At 42.2% G+C, this 13,809-nt stretch overlaps 1 protein-coding gene across 1 annotated transcript in view; it reads left to right on the forward strand.

Annotated features, from left to right (window-relative positions):
• The window catches only part of slit3 (slit homolog 3 (Drosophila)), a 231,783-nt gene that overhangs the window by 128,598 nt on the left and 89,376 nt on the right, over positions 1–13,809 (forward strand). The window contains exons 5-6 of the mRNA XM_034092676.1: positions 1–46; positions 13,383–13,454. The exon at positions 1–46 is cut by the window's left edge and continues 26 nt beyond it. Coding sequence (XP_033948567.1) covers positions 1–46; positions 13,383–13,454 — 118 coding nt within the window. The remainder of the gene's footprint in view (positions 47–13,382; positions 13,455–13,809) is intronic.

A 13,809-nucleotide genomic window follows, 5' to 3' on the forward strand; every position in this document is an offset into this window, starting at 1 on the left:
CGGTTCCACGGAAAGCTTTCAGAGGAATTACAAATGTCAAGAACCTGTAAGCACAATCACTTTGTCTTCCTTCTTTCCCAACTACCCGTTTAGAGGTGCTTTCATGAACGTCCGTCTTCTCCCTGACTTTCTCAGGCGAATTCGTCTCACAGCATATTCGTTAATTCTCCTTCACCAGCTGGTGGCTCACTTGCTAAATGTATTTTTAAAATCCAAAAGTTGTCAGACATACAGTATCAAACATGTCAGGCTTCATTTTAGGGAAAGTGTATAATATAAAGCCCATGCATCTTTCCAATCAATGGAATAAAACCATCAATAATGTGGTTTTAAATGTAGCACTCAGTGTAAACATTATATATACTGTAGGTATGTGTTACTGTCAGACTGTTGGCCCGACTTTATAGCTGTATAAGGGCGGGGGGATTTGCATATTTTGAATTGTATCATGGGAGGCGTGTGGCGCAGTGGGCTAGTGCATTGGTGTTCGGATCAGGGGGTCACAGGTTCAAACCCCACTGCAGTCAGCATGTCGTTGTGTCCCTGGGCAAGACACTTGACCACAAATTGCTCCTGTGGGGATTGTCCACAGTATTTAGTATGTAAGTCGCTTTGGATAAAAGCGTCTAACAAGTAACATCTAATGTATAACAAGAAAATTCTTATTTATTAGACATGGCATCAAATCTTATTTCGGAAACACATAGTTTAGATTACTTTCCCATGACGTGTCTGTTATTTCCATCTGACTCTATTTATCATTCTGCTTTTCATCACTTCTCCCTTTTCCTCCTCACCTTCTCTAATATTCCCACTTTTCTCATCTTATTCCTTTTTATCATCTCCCTCTCCTCTCCTCGTGTCCAGAGAGGTGTTGTCCTCACATCAAGCGCTCAATACCCCCTGTCATTTATTCATGACGTCCTAATCCCCAATAGTGTGATCAATACGCTGGCCAATCAATGCTTCCCATCGATAATGGCTGATCAATCCTTTCTGATGCTGCATAGGAATCTACTAGACAGACTCTTGGGGGTAAACAATGTCCTCAAAGCGAGAGAGTTCGATATAGAATAGAATATTGGACAATAAAGCTGAGAAGAAAATCAGCTTTGCTCAACAAATATCCTCTTTGTAAATTTGCAATTGTGTTTTATCAGTCATGACTGATGTGACGGAGGATGGGATGGAGGATGGGATAGAAAATCAGAGCAGGGTATTATAACTACATGATGCAAAAAGATAATAATCCATCCTTCTGAAAGCCTCATTTCACAACCAGAGATGTAGACTGCGTAAAGAAAAACAAATCATAAATATGCTTCAGCTAAATGAAATAGTAAGTTGAATAAAGGGAGAGGATTGTAATCATATTATACGGGCTGTCTTTAGTTGGGATCCCATTGCAATGTGAACAAACAATAACAAACTCACTTTTTTGACTTATGCCATGTATGGGAAGAATATATACAAGACTGCGTTTGGTAATAAAAATATGATAAAAAGAACCACAACTTACAGTAGAAGCAAAAAAATCACCAATTGCATCAGATTGGTCACGGATATTGTTTTATACCAACTATATTTGTCCTATGTATCAACTGGACTGGTGCTGGGTGAACATACATAATAATGTATTCCACTTTGTTGTGCCAATCAAGATGTCATAAGAATGAAAGATCCACAACAGCTACAAAGTAACAATTAAGTGTGGTGAAATTGCTGTTTAGCTGCAGTTTGCCGACAAATAAGCAAACACCATCTGCTAAAAGTGACCATAAAACAGCTCCAGAACAGCTAATAAATGATGAATCACGAGGTGAGATAAATAATTGTTGGTAAATTCCAGGTTTGGATTGCCACAGTCAACCCAACAGTTCTCCCCACACGCAAAGACACTGCTTAGCTAAAGTAACCAAGCATGTGTATATGAAAGTACAGCAAGTAGTTGGATATCTTTCCCAGGACATCCATGTTATCACACTTTAGTTTGAAGCAATGTGTCCTTGCATTTTCGAGATGTGTGTTTCGACTGTAGCACTTTTTCAATTAGGGCAGTTAGTAGAATGATTAACATGCATCTTGCTTCAGATGTAACAGTGTTTCAGAGTTAGGTGACAGCCACGAGTGCTCTTCAGGTTAGACAACTCCCAAGTGTGATCTAAATTCAATATGGCCGCCGGAGAATATTACCATGTATTACTCCTAAGTGAAATGGACCTGAACGTTCCTGTACATCTTCTCCATTCCGTTCAATGTGGTTATTGCATGTGTGTAATGTAAGTGAAGGAGTGTATGACCTCATGGCTTTGCTCCAAACCTCTGATCCATTCTCCATTCTCAAATCGGACACAATCCAAATGAAATGCTACACAGCACCTGACCTCTATGTCCGTACCCTCACTCGAGTATTTTACAACTATTTAAAGTTCAGTGCCAGCAAACAGAAATCAAATCCTAGTCTTCAACCACTTCCTCCGGTGTAGGTATGCTGACCGTGCAAGCTCTATATCAGTAATACCCTGTCACATTCATTAACACACATCTACACTTGAGAGCTGCCCGTTATAACCGCAGTGTCCCACGGGCGGCCCATTGAGCAGCTCCAATAAACAGCAGGTACAATTCAATATGAGTTTTCAGAGGTTTCTCATTGGATACACGCCACTCCCTGCCCTTACAGTCTAGTGTGACACAAGACCCAGTGCTAACACGGCTGTAACCCTGTCTGCCGAAGCTATAAAGTCACATCAATCAAGTTTGACGGTAACATTGTCTCTTCTCTCTCTAAAATGTTTTGCACTAAATTGCTTTGACCTACAAAGTGAATCATTTAGCTTTGATTCTGCCCACTTTAGGGTGACTCGGGCTTCTATGGATCATACATTTCTTCCACTTTCTTTTTTGACGTTTTACAGCAACGTCCTCCTTCTCCTCTTCCTTATTCTCCTCATCTTTTATTTTTTACAAATGTCCCCTTTTTTACTCCCTCGATGTTTCTCTCCCTTTCAAAATGTCTTGTCTTCCTGTTTGCTCCGTTCCCTCATCTGCCATTACATCGTTATCCTCTTTCCCTTCTCTCCCATCATCCATTTCTCTTCCATTCTCTTTTCCCATTAGCTGTCTGTCAATCGTTTGTATTTTCTTGTCTTTCTTTCTTTAAATACTTTTAAATGTTTTCAATATCCATCTTTCTTTCCTTTTACTTCTTCTCTCCATCCATCCATCCATTCCTCCTGCCTTTCTCCTCTTACAGTAACTAGCAATCTCCATTTGATATATTTGTCCCTCTCTCCCGCTTTTCCTCAGTATTTCCCTCTTTTTCTTCTCCCACCCTCCTCCACCCCTCCATCCCTCCACCCCTCCCTCCATTAGACAAGGTGACTCCTGCAGTAAAAGGCTCCAACCCTCCATTATACCACAGAGTAAAAAAACCTTCATGACATTCTGTCCCTAGTGGACACAGCATTGATTTTCCCGTGTCTCTCCCCCCCTCTCACTTTGTCTCTATCTCCCCTCGCTCTCTCTTTCTCCCCTGTCCCTCTCACTCACTCCAAATCTGTGTCTCTCTGCCTTTCTTTCTCACCAGCTAGTTTCTCAGAGGGTACCGTCGTTATCTCACTCTCTTTCTCGGATGCTCCCTTTCAAGCTGCCTGGTGGCCAGCATAGTATCCATTTAGTGCACTACTTTCACACATGCAAACACACACACACACACACACACACACACACACACACACACACACACACACACACACACACACACACACACACACTCACACACACACACACACACACACACACACACACACACACACACACACACACACACACACACACACACACACACACACACACACACACACACACCCACACACACAGACCCTTTCGACCCTACCATCAGATTGACTGCTTTGCTGAAACGGCCAAGAATCTGGCAAATACGATTACTATAGTCTCTTGCTAATCTAAGGAGACAGGTCTATGCCGTACATCTGTGTGTAGGTGTTTGTGTGTGTATAATGCATGCTCGTCTACAGTATACATTGTGCTGACTGCTGGTCCTGTCATTCCCGAAAACCCAACCTATCAGTCAAACTATAGATGATAAAGGGAAATGTAGAGTTCGAAAAGGCAGAAAGCACCGTGTCAGAATTCCTACTGTATGATACACTCTACTTCATGTCTGCAGGCTTATGTTATCACTAGGGATGTCCCGATCACCTTTTTTTGCTCCAGATCCGATTTCGATCATTTGATTTTGACAATCTGCCGATACCGATTTTTCCCGATCCGATCTTTATGCAATGCATTAAGAGAAAAAAAAGGTAACAGATAACGGCTGGCCATCCAACGCGATGAATTCAGCTATCTTGGCTGTTATTTTTTTGGTCTTTTCACTGTTCTGGGGCAGTTTCTCTTTCCTTTTAAAAGTCTCTGAAAGTGTCGGTTGTTTCAGTGCCGTTCCCTGATTGGCCGCTGTGTACTCGTCGTGTTGTTGTTGGTGTTCGTTTCTCAGGTAGCGTGTTAGATTGGTCGTGTTGAACGTAGCTCTGTTCTTTCCACCACCTTGCAAACATTGCATCTGGCTGTTACACTGCCTTCGCTTTCAATTTTATAATACTTCCAAACTCCTGACATTTTCTCTGTCCCGACTCCCGAGTCACCAGCTGAACGTAGCCTCTCGTTAGCTTACTGCTACTATTAGACACTGCGCCCACTCTGTTCCCAGCTTTGAGAGGAATAACCAGGTCTGAAAACAAGTCCAACAGAAGCAGAACATACATGATGTTGTGTAATTTTAAGTCCTCAGGATGACTTTAAGACGTCATTTTTGTTTTGTAACATTAAATAAAAAAAAAATATTTTATAAAAAAAAATAAAAAGATTCCCGATCCCCGATTTTTTTCTCCCGATTCCGATCTTTTGAAAATCACGTGATTGGCTCCGATCCCCGATGACGTGATCGTATCGGGACATCTCTAGTTATCACATCTAATCTTATTTAATCTGATTTTCTATAATCTAATCTTGTTTTTATCATGTTTTGTCTGGTCATGTTTTGCCAGAAAAGTCCTATTGTTAACAACACCCGTGTATTTCCGATATCGTGTGTTTCTGCTTTATACTTGCTCCTTTGACCTAAAACCATTAGCACTCCAGCTAATTTAGCTACATGCTAATGATTGATGTTGCCGTCATTCTGAGTGTGATTTCTAAGATATACAGAGGATTCTTTCTGAAAGGTACATTTACCTCCTTATGCCATGTTTCGACGGACACTGAGTGTAATAAATAAATAATACAAAATACAATTCAACAACTCACAACGCTGTTTCAAGTGTTTCAAGTACCTTTCTTAAATGACAACTCGTTAAATTCCCTCAGGGTGCAAGTTGAGGAAAATTAGTTTGCGAACATTAGAACATCAGCAAACGATTAATACTCACATTTAAAATGAATAATACATAATAGTAAAACATAAAATGAAGAGAGAAATCAAATCAAATTGGAGTGCTATTTACTAACACACCATATTATACGATCAAATAGCACTAAAACATAAACATAAACATTCACTCATTTGTTTGGAAAGTGTTTACGCATTTTAAGTTTTGCAGACTTTTTTGACAATTGAAAACAACAACAAGCAAAAACACAAATACAGAAACATAACAAATTAAATACGGTGCACAAAGTGTCAAGAAAAAACACAACATGTCTTAATGTCATGCACATGTTGCTATCTTATAGAAAACACAAGATACGTGTACAGAAAATAATACTCTACATAATAGCAAACTTATGTTTAACCATACTTTCTTGAAACTCATATAAAGGTTTAACTTCAATGTTCAGAAGCCACTGCAAATGTTCCTTTTTACGGTGAGGAGAAGCAGAGATAAATGTGATCGGCCACAGATGCTGTGTGTGCTGTTGTATTCACGCTTAAGTCGCAGCACATGTGAGTCAGTGCTTCGAGGCATGTAGCTGTCGATGGCTCACAGAGAAGCATGGACGCATCAGATAAGATACAGCTGTTTCATATGCCCTCACATTACACCTCGGTGCCCACAAACACACGCTCTGTATCTTCCGTCGCCATCACGTCCTCATATTCGAGCGTGTTTTCCATCTGCCTCTCTTACACATTTTCTTTTTTTTATAGTGATAAAATATAATTAATTTTCCCCAACGGGTAAATCGACACACTCACATCACTTCAGGTGGCTTGTGAGGAATGTGTCCAGAGAATGTAATATGTCGTTTCTTCCGACAAACAATACAACCATTCAGTCGATCGGTGTAACCACAAAAAACCCCATGGCTTCACTTTTTTACCTTCCTCCTTCCTGTCATCCCCTTCTTTCGTTTCTCCCTCGTAAAATGCCTCCACTCTTCACGCTTCCCTACCCACAATGCAGTGCTGGATGGCCGTTTGTTTGAATTATTACTACAGCGCCTCAGAGAGAGGTGAGAACATTGTGTTGGCTGCATGCGCGCGCACACACACACACACACACACACACACACACACACACACACACACACACACACATTGCCTACCAGCACTGTCGTGTGTCTCTCTCTCTCATTGCAGATGTTTGCCTTCAGTTGTTTTATTTATGTTTACCACAATTCCAACAACGGACAGCTAGAGCCGGGCATATATCTAGAGAAAGTGTGTTTGAAGATATAGAAAGGAATGATTCATAATAGCCATCCTTTTCAGAGCAGTTCAGCTTTAAATGAAGGTGACACCAGAAGGGATAATGCTCATCCACACACACACACGTACTGTAACACACACACTCCACCGTGTCATTTCTTCCCCGATCAAGCATTCAAAGCCTTGCACCAATATGCAAAGAATAGCAAGGAAGACAAATGAAGACATGATAGCCTGCTTCCTGAAATGGTTTACTCAGAATCCCATCATTCTTTGCCTCACACCAACCCCCAGCGCACTTACTCAAATCACAGGATGTGGCTAATTCATTAAAGGTTGTGTCCAACCGGGAACGGAGGGAGGACATGTCAATAGCTGTCTTTAAACTGCAACCTATGTACCAAAACAGGCTCATTGCATTTTCCTTCACAGCGATAGGATTCTGGATTCAGTTTTAATCTTAAATCTATTTTAGCTCACTAAAAGTAGAGCACAATCTTCAAGTGTAGTGATTACTTGGAGCCAGAGACAGAGACACTTCTATTTTTCCCGTGGACCGGCAAATTAGATTTTCGCAGGGTTGCCTTCATTTAACTTGAACTTCAATGTTTGACGAATGTGCTTCCATTTCTCTTCACTGTTTATTTAACAGAGTTATACAAATCATAAATCCACTGGAGGCAAATGTAAGCATACATTCAATTTGTCTAATTCGATATACGCAAAAAGGGTTTGGACAGAAAGCCACTTGGTGTCCTTGACTACTGTACCAATCGCAGCCTGGAACAAAGTCAGCAATGGCCTTACAATTATAAACCATGTTGATGGCTTCCTGTACCCTTGAACATCACTAAAAGCACAGAAGTCATTTGGAAGTCCAACCCTTTATAGTTCAATCCTCATTCACTGTATGAAGGTTGCAGTATCAGCCATTACAGAGATGTCCATCCAACCTGCATTAATCTGCCATGTGCAGTACTGCAGGTTATCAACCAGCTCAGCAAACCAGCATCGACTGTCTCACTTATAAAAACACATTAGATAGAGGCAGGCAGCGATGGGTAGATGTGTATAAATGCAAACACAATGTTTTAAAGATAATTAATTGCAGGGGAATAGAGAGGTCATTTCAGATCTTTATTCTCAATCCACTTACATCTACTGCTCACCCTTTGCCCCTCCTGTTTTCTACTGTATCGCTTGCATGTTACGTTTTTCATTTCTTCTCCTTTCGGCTTTTCAATCTCCTCCACTATTGTTCTTTTTGTTTCCTCTCTCAAGCAGATCACCTTTCCTTAGTTCTTCTTATCATCCACTCTCTCATTCGAACACAATGTCTTTGTGGTAGACCTCTTCTCTGCCCCGTTTCCTTTGTACCTTTTATTTGAATACTTTCACCAGTTCTGCTGACTCCTCCATTTCCCCAGCATTCGCTCGTCCTTCTCTTCAGTTTCCACTCCAACCCATTAACCCAAGTGTTTTTGTTTTTCTTTGTTTACTGATCTGCACATTGTTCATCTTGTGTGGTATGTGTCTATATAGACCTCTGCAGACAAAACAAAAGAAACGTGTTAAAAAAAACAGAAACTGTGGAGGATAGAAATCCGCAATAGAGTGGTGCAGGGATGTCTACCCTACTTTATAATTGTCTATTCATAAATCTAATCGCAAGAAGCAAAATGCTAACGTTATGCTATAAACGAACTACAGCAGGGTCGCACGACTTCAACGTCACGTCAAATTAAGATCGATATTCAAAAATACATGTTAAAAATTGTACAAGTTGAAGCGTTTGTTTTAACAGTTTGCAAGAGCGCAGGTTTGCTTTCAAGCAGAACAGGGGGGAAACAAACTTAGCGGGAGTGTTTACGTGTTCGGCATAATGGCGTACAACGTCCTCGACAACTTCTGTAGTCCTATTCAGCCACTTGTTAACAACCATCGTTTTTCACCAGTGAGGTCACTGCTGATGTATTTAATATTGTAGAACAAAACGTGATCCGTCTCTTCAATTTCCAAAATCCTATGACGAAATCATATTGACTCTGAGACGAGGGAACCCGTAGAGGTAACATGCTAACTCACTTCCGGGTGTTAGGACTCCTCACTGCACCACTCTATTGGTCAATAAGAAAAGGTCATTATCTTAGCGGAAGCAAAAGCTAAAGACCAAAAATATTCATTAATATTGTCCACATTTAAATAACTATTGAATAAGCAGCAGTTAAACTCTCCCACGCTTAAATCCTCTCTTCGCTCCACACACTCTAGAAATTAATACCAAAGTAAAATAAGCGCACTTCAAATAACAGAGCTATGCAATAACTTGGCGATTTGCAATCATTTTTAATCAAGTAGTTGATTTGGTTGTGAGTCACCACATAATGGCCGCCATTGACCAACACACGCATGACATAAGTGTTGAAATAAAAGGCACTCAACATTGTTTATTCAACATATTTCAAACATCACTATTAATGATGTGATGTCTTTCTGAACTAACATGTCCCTCAACACGCAAATGGGACACCGTTTTTGTCATTTCAAATTAGAAGTGTGTACTGTTTACAATCATTTTTGAGGAAGATTTGATGAAGCAGTTTTGGATTGGATGGCCTAGCCTTGCTAGTTTATTCGTCTTCTCCCCCTCTGTCCTTCATTAATTACTCAGTCAGTAGTGGTTGCTCACTGATGGATTCATGGAGGGGCAGGGCTGCTGTGTGTGCTTCCAGATGGTTGCAGAGGGAAGCATTGAATCAGTCTGCCAATAGGCCTTTTGATAGACATGATTAAACTAACTAATTCTATGAAATAAAGTAAAATCTGCACCCCCAACCCATCCCCTGCAACACACATCCATGTTCTGAACACATACACACACACAGACTCAAGGGATCTGCATGCAACACAATGATACACATATGGAAAACACACACACACACACACACACACACACACACACACACACACACACACACGCACACACACACACACACACCATTCTCATCCCAGATTGATACCAATCATGTCACTGCTAATCAGGGTGCTTGGTGAACAAAGCTGTCAGAGGAATCCAATCATATCACAGATGATGGAATCGTTTGCGGAGGATGAGGACGGAAGATGAAGTGCATGGCCGCCAATATGAATCAACTTGTAACTCTCAATTCTACTAAAAGTATAGATGTGAGGAGCATAGTGATAATGATAAACGATCAAAACACCGTTCTGTAGAGTTATGTACAGAGTTGAAGACATCTTACCACTTGTCTTACAGTCTTTGGTAACTACAGAGATTTGGGAATCCCCCAAACTCGCATCAAGAAGTCACGAGTGTCAGTGGTGACTTTGTGGACATGGAGAGAGGTGCAGTCAAAACGTGTAATGGTGGAACCCTAGCACTTGTTTTAATGCGTCTGCTTATCCTTTTGTTTAAACATAAGAAAGTGAGATGTAGACAGCAATTGTAAATGAACACAGCAATCGTACTTTATTTTAGTGTTGTGATAGATTTGCTTGCCTAACCCCCCAATCGCACCCCAATAATTGCAGGACGGGTCAGCTCCTGCATAGATGTGCTACAGTAGGCTACATTATCCTCCTCTTAACCAACCTCGACAGTCTTACTTTCTGCCTAGCAACATAGAGGGCAAACTATGTTACTAGCAACTTAAATGACATGGAAAAATCAAACAAGACAACAATATCACAATTCCTTTACTTCCCATTCAGTGTTTCAAAAAAGCACTATTGAAAATAAAGTGGCTTTAATAAATACAGTCGCTGTGGCTGTGCCATGTGCCTCCATATGGCTGCACAAGCTGTGTGCCAGTTTGACTATCTAAAAAAATAAAAATAATGCCTTTTAATTACATTAAACAAAAACTTGGCATAGCCATATGTTGATATGAACCCCAGACAATATTTAAAAAATCATTAATTTAACAGATGCTCACACTCACAGCTCTCCAACAAGTTCCAACAAGAAATCCCCAAAAATAAGAAAGTATTCAGCGATTCAAAAACATGTCTTTTAACAAGAGCCCACAACCCTGAAGGAGTACTCTTTTACTGCTATAACACATAACTCTCCTCATCAATTACCTTAGCAATCTCTACAAATGGTGCTCAATTCATCAAGTGTGGCATGGTAAGCCTGAAAACAAGTTATCTCTGAGTTATCTCTGGAATATAATTGCATTGCATCAAAGCAGATCAAAACATCTCCTCCGTCTTTGGAATCCTTTGGACGGCCACAAATAATTTAGTTGCGAGCCAAACTTTTCCTGTTGGAGTTATTTGGTAATTACTTTCTTGAATCCGAACTGATCTCATGCCAACCTTTAACCACCAGCAGTCAGCCATTATCACATAGAAATAAATGAAAGATTTCCACCCAAACGGCTATCTATGACCCTGTGGTGCACACCAGTGCTGCCTCTCGCACACAACACATGTCAAAGTAAGAGTATACTCCTACAAGTCTTGCCTTAAGTCAGTAAAAAAAACCTTTCTTAACCTTTTGATTGTTGAAATGCAGCTTAATGTTTCGGTCCAGTTGTGGTGCACTCAACCTTTTCAGATACTCTGAGGATTGACGCCTCACTTTGTTCTTGCACACTCACACACACATGGACATTTTAAAAAGCATACCACAGAATAGTTAGTTCCAGAAGCCCTGGTGTCATTTCTTCAGTCCTGCAGAAGCAATCCAGCTCCTGTTTGGGTAACCAACTTCCTCTGGGTTAAACTCTGACATGAATGATACAACAGGTGCTGCAGTGTGCCGAGCAGACACTCGGGCTATGTAGAAAAGAAGAAAAAGGAGATTTAAAAGGAGAAAACAGGAAGGAGAAATAGATTAGCAATGGATAGATGGAGTGTGAGAGGAGAAAAGGTGAAGGGGAATTAGAGATGAGAGGAGATGAGAGGGCACTAGAGGGAGCAAAAAAAGGATTATGAATGGAGCGCGGAAGAGAACATGAAAAATGGAGAAGATGGATGCTCAGAAACGGGGGAGGAAAAAGAAAAGGAGGGGATGAAAGTCAAAGAAAAAGGGATTAGGGATGGAGGGATCTCGTGGAAGAGAAATTAGATGGGGAAGGGGACAAGGAAGAGAAGATTAAGGTGGAGTGGTATGCTTGTATCTGCTAGTGTCTGGAAAGCAGACAGTAACCATCCATGCTGTGTGTGTGTGTGTGTGTGTGTGTGTGTGTGTGTGTGTGTGTGTGTGTGTGTGTGTGTGTGTGTGTGTGTGTGTGTGTGTGTGTGTCTGTGTGCGTGCGTGCGTGCATTTCTGCTTGTATTGGTTACATCTTTTCATTCATGATTCTGTGCGTGTCCACCTGTCTGAGTTTGTGTGTGTGTGTGTGTGTGTGTGTGTGTGTGTGTGTGTGTGTGTGTGTGTGTGTGTGTGTGTGTGTGTGTGTGTGTGTGTGTGTGTGTGTGTGTGTGTGTGTGTGTGTGTGTGTGTGTGTGTGTGTGTGTGTGTGTGTGTGTGTGTGTGTGTGTGTGTGTGTGTGTGTGTGTGTGTGTGTGTGTGTGTGTTAGTTTGCTCCAGCCTAAATGCCACTCATCTGTCCTGGTTGAGTTACAAAATAAGAAGATACTTCTAAATGCCTGACCTTTATATCTGCAATACATCCACCTGCTCCTCAGCAGAAGAAGAAGAGAGGGGGAGGACAGAGAGATGGAAGGATGGGAGGAAGGAGGGAGGAGTGGAGGTTTTGGGGTTGTTGGGTTCATGGATGGAGGGATGGGATATGGCGGGAAGGGGGGCTGAATACCTAGAGCCGAGCAAATTAAAGTAAAAGCCAAGGATGGATGACAGTGGGGTGCAGGGTGCATCTGGGAGTCCGGTGAGTGAGGTGTATAGCAAGCCAGGAAGAGGGGGGGGGGGCGAGAGAGGAAGAGAGAATAAGAGTAGGGAAGCAGAGAGAGAGAGAGAGAGGAAGGAGAACGGGAAAGAGAGGTGGAGTCGTGACGGTAGGTTGATTTACGGAGGCTTTCCTTTTAATGAAATTGTTTCAGTGACAGAGCCGGTAAAAGGCCCTTAATGGATTGGCTGGCCTAATGTAATGAAATTACTCCCTCTTTCACTTCAGAGAGAGGGGAAAAGAATAAAAGAGGACATCGGGAGGAGGGGTGAGGAGGAGGATGGAAGAGAGAAAATGCAATTAATATTTACAGAACAGACAAGCAGGGTGGGCTTTAGCAGCTACGACTCTCTCTCTCTCTCTCCTTCACTGTGTCTACCTCTCTCGTCCCTCTCTCTCACGGCGGCCAGTGTGCGTTGGGCGTGCGGCGGGGGAGGAAGGTGATAGGCTGACGCCGGGCAGGCCACTTCAGCGCACTGGTCTCGTCTCCAGCTCTCCTTTTCCTCTCCTGCTCCTCTCAGGGCTGGCCATATCAGCACTGAGGTGAGAGACCTGAGTGTGTGTGCCTCCGTCTGGACTGGGCTTCCCCAGAGTGTGTGTGAGTGTTGGGGGGGGTGTGTGTGTGGGAGAGAGAGTTAACGCCAGTGTCTCCCACCTGCTAACTTAAGCCCACTTACTGGGGTATCACCTCACACACACGGAACCCTTCATTCGTTAGTCCCACCCCCGGCTGAGCGGACCTTGCAGACTTGCGCCTGACTCTCTCTCATCTCTCTCTCATCTGTGTGTGTGTGTGTGTGTGTGTTTGTCTGTGTGTGTGTGTGTGCTCGGTGCAGGCAACTGGACAGCAACCACATCAGCTGCATCGAAGATGGAGCTTTCCGAGCGCTGCGCGATCTGGAGATTCTGTAAGTAGAGGAAAACCCTGTTACTCTCACTCTGACTTCTGCATCTCTCATCCCGTCCTCTCCTCTCTCCCCTCTTCTCTCATCCCGTCCTCTCCTCTCTCCCCTCTCCTCTCTCTCATGTTTTCCGTAGAGCAGGGGTCTGTCCTGCACTCCCCTCTTCTCCGTATCAGATTTGTTTTCTGTCTTATTCAGTTGCTCATCCTTCCATGCTTCTTTTTCTGAATCCACTTTTCTGCCTCGTTGCTTAATGGTTCTCGTTATATATACGTGTTCTAAACGTCTTCAACATAAGAACACTTCAGCTTGAACATCATCTTGTTGAGAAATTCATTTTCTTTGAATGATCTTTTTGGTT

The sequence above is a fragment of the Pseudochaenichthys georgianus genome, chromosome 10 (assembly GCF_902827115.2).
Source record: "Pseudochaenichthys georgianus chromosome 10, fPseGeo1.2, whole genome shotgun sequence".
NCBI lineage: Eukaryota > Metazoa > Chordata > Actinopteri > Perciformes > Channichthyidae > Pseudochaenichthys > Pseudochaenichthys georgianus.